An 8,537-nucleotide genomic window follows, 5' to 3' on the forward strand; every position below is an offset into this window, starting at 1 on the left:
TGCTCTGCGCTTGGCGGCAGATGGGACTTGTAGTCATTGTTAACAAACAATCCAAGGTCTAGATGTTACGGCTGTGTGGGTGGAGCCATGTTATAGGATGCACCCTGTGATTAAAATAAGTGGGGGTGGTTTGGGTATTTTATACATAAATATGCCTTTAAAACAGGTTCCACTTCCAAATAAACCGTTTGCAGACCTCAGCTAATTAAAAGGTGAATGTCATCCACAACAAAATTCACCAATAAAAGAGATAGAGCATGTTACATCCCCCATTCACTTAAAGCTGACAATACGTCAGTAATCTCATCATGGTACAACCCTACCATCTCCTCCCTGATGACCAGTCTCGGCATAGGATTTCAGATAAGGCCTCATGCTTCACACAGCCCTTGTGGATCTTGAGGGCTGTATAATCACTGAACAGGTAGTACCAAGAAAACCCTCCCATTTTTATGGCCATTTGGGCAATTTAAAGGGGGATCATCGAAGAGATTTAAAGTGGTTTGTTCTTCCACATAAACCGTTGGCAGCCCCTCAGGTGATTAAAAGGAGAGCACTGGCCACGACAAAATTCATCAATAAAAATAGAGAATTTGCCCACGTGGTGTTTGTTAAACATCAGCGGAACGGATATACTACGGCCCCCCGTCACATTGCCAGTCAATGCAAAGTAAAGGGGTTTCTTTAAAACCCACCCCCTGGCCCAGTTAAATTTACCTTCACAGCACTCCTGTCACAAAATGCCAAGTGTGGAGCTTACAGGGAGCAATGTTGTCACCCCTTTAGGTCACATGATGGGCTGAGCTTAGGAAGTAGGCCCGAGCATTTCACCATGGAAGGAGGTCACCTAGTCCCCTATAGCTGGAAGCATCATGCAAGCCAAGACGGAAGGAGAGCCGGGTGGGAATGGTGACACTGTGAAGGGGGTCTGGGTCGGATGTTTTAATGAAACCCTATACCACTGAACTTTATTATCTTAACTGCTTGCGAGGTCTAATCCCTTTGCTGGAAACCACCCGCGTTGCACAGCGTGCCAATTTTAACTCAAGCGAATGTCCACAAGGGGTCAAATTCAACATTCACTTTCAGCCGCAAGCTAATATATCGGGCATTACAACGGTGGAATTTGGGTGGTTGTACTAGTGGCTCATATGACACGGTGTGCATCGGTTAGCTTGCATGTTGGAACACACACACATTGCTGGGGCCCAAGGGCAGACCTCTGATCTGGGTCATTACCTTTCCTGACCAGAAAAGCTGACACAGGAAGAAGCAATTCTTGTGGTTTTGTACTAAATTGAGTGGTGTGCCTACAGTAGTCCTTCCTCTGCGGAGCCGAGGGCTGCTTAAAGGTCTGAATCCGGTTCAAAAATCAGCAGAGATGGACAGCTCCTCATGGGAGGTCCTAGCAGAGACAGAGTCTTGTTTGATGATCACCCCCAGAACGACCCTTTAAATGGCCCTCTCCCTTTAATTAATGGGGAATGAATTATAGGCAATGTTTCAATTTGTACGCCGGCAACACCACCGTGCAAAGACGCCCACATAGGAGCTACGATTACCAATCTTCAAGATTCTGCATACAAACAACAAAAGAAATCCGTCTTGAGTCCGTTTTCACTAGGGTGGGGATCCACAGAAACAGGGGATACGGGACGACAAGTTTGGGGGTCAAAGGGTTAGAACGAAAACAAGTAGCTTTTTAAAGAACCGTTATATGCCATCGAAATGTCAACGGCACCTTAGAACTCATACTGACAAAACCATTTGAAAAGGTCACCTCCGCCCCAAGAGATATTTCCAATTTAACCTGTCACCTGTGGTAGTGAAGCCTCCTGGTCTCTTATAGCCTCCAGTGGTGCGCTTGCCCTGCAATATTTGGTCTCCAGTCCTCCTGCAGCGCCATAAGGTGTCGGTCTTGAAGGCCCCCCACTGGAGGGTGACACCATCACCTCAAGTATGCATCTACCGCTGCAATGGTGCGTCACTGGGCATTTTGCTAGGGTGACCCTAACACTGGAATAACCAAGAGACCAAAGAAGCAGTCATGTGACAAACAAAAAAATGGAATATCACTGCTGGCTGGAGTTGGCCTCCGAAAAGTGGCGAGGAGGGAGTGGAAAGCAAAAAAACCAACACACATTCTCATTAATGTGAAATTGAACCCTGTAAGATAAACCAGAGGAATAGAAAGACTATTTTTCGGGGGCACTTGTAAAGTCCACAGGCCCCCCCAAAAGCTTAGTGCGTTTCTTAGCAGGCGCGAGACGCACGTCCCCATTGTCCGCCTGCTGCGTCGAAAAAGCCTCCGCGGGGAGTAGCGCGAGGAGCAGTGAGGTGTAGACACTGGGACGATGATGCTTGTTGCCCTTTCTTGAGACGATGCCACAGCCAGTCCACAGCACAACAGCAAAACCAGGACACGAGAAGGAATAAAAAGGGTCATAGAAGCGGTGTCCGCGGCGTCACAAAGCGTCCAAGATGGAGGCAGCCGGAGATTATATTGCGCATCCTCATTTTTCAGCTCAAGTAAATAGAGATGAACCCTCTTTTTTTTTTTTCCTAGGGCTGCGTGGAGGCGACTCCTTCTCCTAGGCAGTGAACGGGTTAAAACGAAGCTTCTTTTTTGATTTTTTGTTCTTTTGTAACTTTCTGCAGAGAAACGACGACGAATAAAGTTTAGCAGTCTGCTCTCTGCCTCTTGTGTTCATACACTGAGTGGGAGCATCCCGGGCGGAGACGGAGGCCGCGATCCAAGAATGCCTGGAGGTTCGTAGCCGTTCATTGCCCTGCAGATAGAAAACACGGGGTCAGTACACTTCGCATTCACAGTTACTCGCCGCTGACTGTCACATTTCTCAGGCTGGTAATAAATAGACCGTAGAACAGGATAAGCAACTCCAACCACTTCAGCCACAAATCGGGCAGCTTATAAAGTGAAAAAAAAACTTACCAATGGCAATCAAATGTCTGAAAAAAAAACCTTTTCCTTCCCCTGCAGAGCCGAGGGGTGCGCAAAGATCGGAGCCTGGCTCTAAAATCAGCAGACATGGACAGCTTGCCATGGGAGGTCCTGGCAGAGACACGAGGACGGTCTGTCCCTGGAAGGGTCCTCTCCTAATCCCCTTCCAGTATTGGATAGAGTAGGGAAGGGGTTAAAACCCACCAGTTTATGTATTTTTTGCCATTTGTATCCTGTTGGGGGGATTTGTCTTCATTTCCTGTGCCACAGTTGCAACAAGAAGTGAGAGCAAATCAACAAAATGACGGAAAATCCCCTTGTAGCCGTCACCAGAAAGGGTGCCCCTGTTGGAAGATTTCCCCTTACCTCCTGTTTTGGTGACAACTGTAAAGCGTTGAATTTCCCCTCACTGACTTTGTGGCAATGGTGACCAAGGCAAATAAAGAGGGTGAATCTCCCCCAGCAATGACCTGCAAGGGGTTTTAAACCTTCTCTACTCTTTTCTTGATGGTTAGCAATGTGGTGTGGAGGGTCTTTGGTTCACTTCCAGGGAAATACTTCTCTTCCCAGTACAATGAAGGGTTAGAACCTCTCTCAAATTCTCCTGCTGTGTCCCCACTGGGGGGATATGATGTCACTTCCCACGTCTGGATGTACGTCTGGGTGTTAAAGGAAGTCTCATAGACAGGAAGTGAGGAAATCTTCACAATGGAGACGCTCGAAGAACGGATAGATGTTCTTCCCAACCTTAAGCCCCTCTCACGTGGGCGGTCCGATTAAGTCCGAATGTCAGTTTTTCAGGCGGACCCGATCGGATGCCCAATGTTAAGGTGGCCATACACTTTACAACCCTCGCAAGACTTTTGTCTTGCGAGGGTTGTAAAGTAATTTTAAAAAACGTACGATCTGCCCATCTTGGACAGGCAGATCGTACTTGCGATCATCGCAAGACCGCCCCCCTTAGGGGCGGGCTTCCCATGACTGCAAACGGGCAGTGTGCGCACACCGGCCCGTTCGGCAGTTGTCGAACAAGCACGCCACTTACTCTTACAAAAGAAGTGCGACCGTACAGTAGAAACGGTCGCACGCCTTCCGTAGACTTTGCGATTACCGTACGATCGCGGGATTTCCCGCGATTCTCGCACGATAATCGTGCAGTGTATGGGGACCTTTAGTCTGGTTTTAACCTTAGCGGTGAGACAAGTTTTTTTGCCTGCTGGCGGGTGAGTGTGCTGGGAAACTTTTTGCTGTTACTGTTTAAAGCCCTTCCGTGTGCACCGCGCTGTAAAGCTGGTAACAAATTGGCGAGTGCGTTTGCCATTCGTTTTGCTCCACTGAACACGGGGTCACGACCCGCCAGCTCAGAACCGATGCTCTAAACCAAGCCTATATAAAAATACTGCAAATCGATAGATCCATTTTAGAGATTGGAGTGGGATCAATAAGAGTTGTTTATCCACAAACACCAGCAATATAGATAAAACAGAATACAAGAAGTCTCATGATCAGATGCACCAATAAAAAGGACCTGCGTTCACATTCTGCAAATTCATCATAACAGAGCATTGTATGCAGACATTAAGACTTGTGAGGATGAAGGGGGATGAGGATGAAGGGGGGGGAGGATGAAGGGGGGTGAGGATGAAGGGGGGTGAGGATGCAGAGAATAAATGGTCAGTGCCACGTAACCATTTATTAGAAGTGACATTGCAGGGTGGGAGGGAGCGTGTGCTTATTGCTGCATCCTCGGGGGCGGGGTCTGCTTACTCTAAACACAGGAGGGGAGGAGCAGCTCTGTTAGAATGACATCACAGACAAATGCAAATTATCACACAGCAGAGAGTTAAGAACAAATCAGAAACATTCTCATGTACACCCTCCCGTCCCCCCCACACAAAATGGGTTTATTTAATAAAGCAAAGTACATAATATAAAGCGCAGTAGCCCAGCAAAGTCTATTGGTATTAATCTTTTACAGTTAAATCCAAAACAACTTTTTCCCAATTCTTTTTTTTTCCCCGTTTTGTTCACTAATTTTCGTGCAAAATTGAATAAAAAAAGTATTTTATTTCTAAAAAAAAAAGTTTGCAATGCTTTGTACCAGAATCACATTGAGGGTCATTGTAAACTGGACAAGTTCTAGAATAAAATGTATAGTAACAATTTATTTTTAAATACGAATTCAATTTTTATCCTCTTTTTTTTTGTTCCGGTGACCACCGTTCCTGGGGTAGAAAGTGATGACAAATAAAAAGCTTCATAGTTGTCACTGCAACAGGGATGGAGATGAAATCTTCATGCAACAAACGCGAAGTTTGGGGCGGAGGAACGTGACTGGCCGCACAGAGTCCTGACCTCAACCCCATAGAACACCTTTGGGATGAATTAGAGCGTAGACTGCGAGCCCGTCCTTCTCCCACCAACATCAGTACCTGACCTCACAAATGGTCCAACATTCCCATAGACACACCCCTAAACCTTGTGGACGCCTTCCCAGAAGAGGCGGAGCTGTTATAGCAAAGGGCGGAGCCAACTCAATACTGAACCCTACGGACTAAGACTGGGATGCCATTAAAGTTCATGTGCGTGTAAACGTCCGGCGTCCCAATACTTTTGGCAATATAGTGTATGTATGGGCCACCCCTTGCTCACAGGTCTTTGTATAGGACACGGGTTCCATTATCTTTTTACGTAAAAGTATTTCTTCAAAACAAATCTGCAAAAATTAAAAACTAAGCAGGAACTTGCCGAAGTAAACAAGGGGAAAAAAAACCTTGCGATTCCGGGTAAACTTTTATTCTTAGTAAGCCGACCCTCCTGCGTGCAATAAACCTTTAAAGGACTCAGCAAGGTCACCGAGCTTATAATAGAGACGGGCCGGGACAGATTGCACTGAGCCAATTACCGAAGGAAATACCATTTTAGACATAATACTTTCCACATTAGACACCAGACAGACTTTTGGCTGCAAACTGAAAGCTGGAGGGAGGCGACTTTTGAAGGCAGGATTTTAACCCCTTCTAGACTGGAGGTATTTATTAAGTATTTATGGCCAAACACTATATAATCCGATTGTTTTTTGTGTGCTAAAAATGGGATTTCAGGTGCGTTCTGTTGCGTTTGCATGCGTTTTTGATGTGTTCCATCGCTATCCGATGCAGCTAAAATAGGGCAAACAGTACTTTTGTACTGCATCGAAACGGACTGCACTGGTGTGAACAGAGCACAAGAGTCCCATAGGAAAGCATTGTGATGCGTTTTTGATGCAGCTCAAAACGGAATGGGCTGCATCTGGTGTGAACTAGCCCTTAGAGCAGGGGTAGCCATACTCTGGCCCCCCAGCTGTGGTGAAACTACAAATCCCATGATGCATCTCTCTCCGGGAGTCAGGCCTGTGGCTGTGAGAATCTTGCAATGCCTCATGGGATTTGTAGTTCCACCACAGCTGGAGGGCCGGAATTTGGCTACCCCTGCCTTAGGGGGGTCACTCTACATCCTGGTACATCAGTACACCGCTCCATAGGATGCAGAATTCTATACAGCTTGACAGCTTTATACTAACCAGCTGGAAATAAGCAGCGAGGCACACAAGCCTCAAACTGTCTGCACATCGCTGTGTCATGCACAAAAGGAATGCGCATGCTCTGTATAGTATTAGCAGACATGGGGTCCCTGTGCCTCTGCCTGGCATGTAAAAAAAAAAAAAAGCCTTGCTCCCTGAAATACAAAACGTCCCCAATTCTGCTCTATGGAAGCTGGACTGTCAATCGGCATGATGCAGGTAAAGGTGCAGAAACAGACCCAACATTTTTATGGGTGTCAGGCTCTTTAGTAGCTTACTAATAGCTCTCCCAGTGCTAAAAGAAGAGTTAATTCATAAGTATCTGGAGTTACTCTTTCTGTGCATGGCAACCAATCAACTTCCAGCTTTCATTTTCAAAGTGTAACTGAACAAGCTGATGCTAGACGCTGATTGGTTGCCGTGCACAACTGCTCCAGATTCAGTCTTCATAAATTCCTCTCTGTGTATTGAACAATTCTATATTCCTTTCCTATTTAATTCTGTTCCAACCTTTTTTTTAATCCTCCCCCCCCCCCCCCCCCCAGCCACTTCCTGTCTACGTGCACTTGCTCGAGCATCTGCTGCACATCCTTCTGAACCGGCGTCCTGATGCTGACAACGGTGGAGCATCTGTGTTGGCACGGCTGCTTGTAGTCTCTAGCGGGGCAGCATGTGACAACACAGGAGAACTGAGAGGGAGCCATCACCCCATAAACAGGAAGTGCCTGAACCAGGACCTTGGTGGCAGGATCCCCAGGGATTACTTTCATGAACGCTGCAGATTTTAAAAGACCGAAAATAACTTCAGAAAGGACATTAAAAGGTGTTAAAGCTTCTATGAGATTTCAGTGATTGGATTCAACTGGCACATCTTTAGCACTGCGAGCATCTTAACATGCAATGACATAACTTTAATGGGATAAGACGTGTAAGGCTCCCTGCCTGTGCCCCTGAATGGAATGCCAGCTGTCTCCTGTTAGAAATAAGACTCGGCGTAACAAACACTTCTGCTAGAATTGAGGAAAAATAAACCCTTAAGTTACAGCTCGGTCACGTTGACAGCACTCCGCTGCCTGCAGTGTCAGGCCTTGTTGTGACTTGCTAATCCTATTAACAGGCTGTTCTGCTGAGACTTATTCACATGGCATTCAGGCGAAGGAACGGAGCTGTATAAGAGAGATCCTTAAATTATTATTGCACAGAAACGCAAAATGATATTTCAGTTCAGCTTAAAAGAGAACTATGGGGTCAGTGTGCTTTTCCACATAGTTCTGCTAAGGGTCACGGGAGGACATAAACTAAACCTCCTACCGTGACCCAAAGCTCAGTATATAGGGAGCTACAGCTCGCGGTATACTGAGACCGCCGCAGCCGGGGCGGATCCCGACATTACTGTCTGGATCCACCCAGCTTCGCGAGTTGACAGCTGGCTCTGCCTATCTAGAGCCAGCTGTACCCGCCCCCTCCCCATCGGTTCCGCCAGTTAGCGCTGGAGGATCGGACAGGGGGGAATCCCTGCGGGGAACCGTGAGTGACAGTCACGGCTCTCTACAGGGACACGGTTGAGAAGTGAGCGTGCGACGGTATGCGTTCGCTCACTTCCCGATCTATTGAGCCGACGTGTGACAGTTTCATTTTCACACGTCGGCTCGAACTATGATTTTTCACTCGCCTCATAGTTGCCCTTTAAAGCAGAACTCCGGGCAAAATTTTCATGACCCCTTGCAGTGGGGCTACCTTTCAGTCTAGGGACTCAAAAAAACAAAAACTCATTCACCTGAACCTGGGAGCCGGTCGGCTGTCACAGTGCTCACCTCCAGCCTCTCTTCCTCCTACATTGCAGCCATGAGATGTCCCTCTGCGTCCTCACGTCCAATACACGCAATGACTGGAGGATCCTCAGACCACTGAAACGGAGGAGGAGGAGGAGGAGGAGGAGGAGGAGGAGGAGGAGGACGGGAGATCAGCTCCTTGCTGATCTCCGTCCGGGCTGTGAATGCAGCAGTGATGTGT

General features: G+C 47.2%; 1 protein-coding gene across 2 annotated transcripts in view; it reads right to left on the bottom strand.

The window, feature by feature from the left end:
- Positions 1–2,704: 2,704 nt before the first annotated feature.
- Positions 2,705–8,537, bottom strand: part of NDEL1 (nudE neurodevelopment protein 1 like 1) — a 39,279-nt gene continuing 33,446 nt past the window's right edge. For both annotated transcript variants that reach the window (XM_018566984.1, XM_018566983.1), the window contains one exon: positions 2,705–2,789. In XM_018566984.1, coding sequence (XP_018422486.1) covers positions 2,782–2,789 — 8 coding nt within the window. In that variant the 3' untranslated portion in view covers positions 2,705–2,781. The remainder of the gene's footprint in view (positions 2,790–8,537) is intronic.

This window comes from Nanorana parkeri, unplaced genomic scaffold, assembly GCF_000935625.1.
Source record: "Nanorana parkeri isolate BGI_ZX_2015 unplaced genomic scaffold, ASM93562v1 scaffold994, whole genome shotgun sequence".
NCBI classification, from domain to species: Eukaryota; Metazoa; Chordata; class Amphibia; order Anura; family Dicroglossidae; genus Nanorana; species Nanorana parkeri.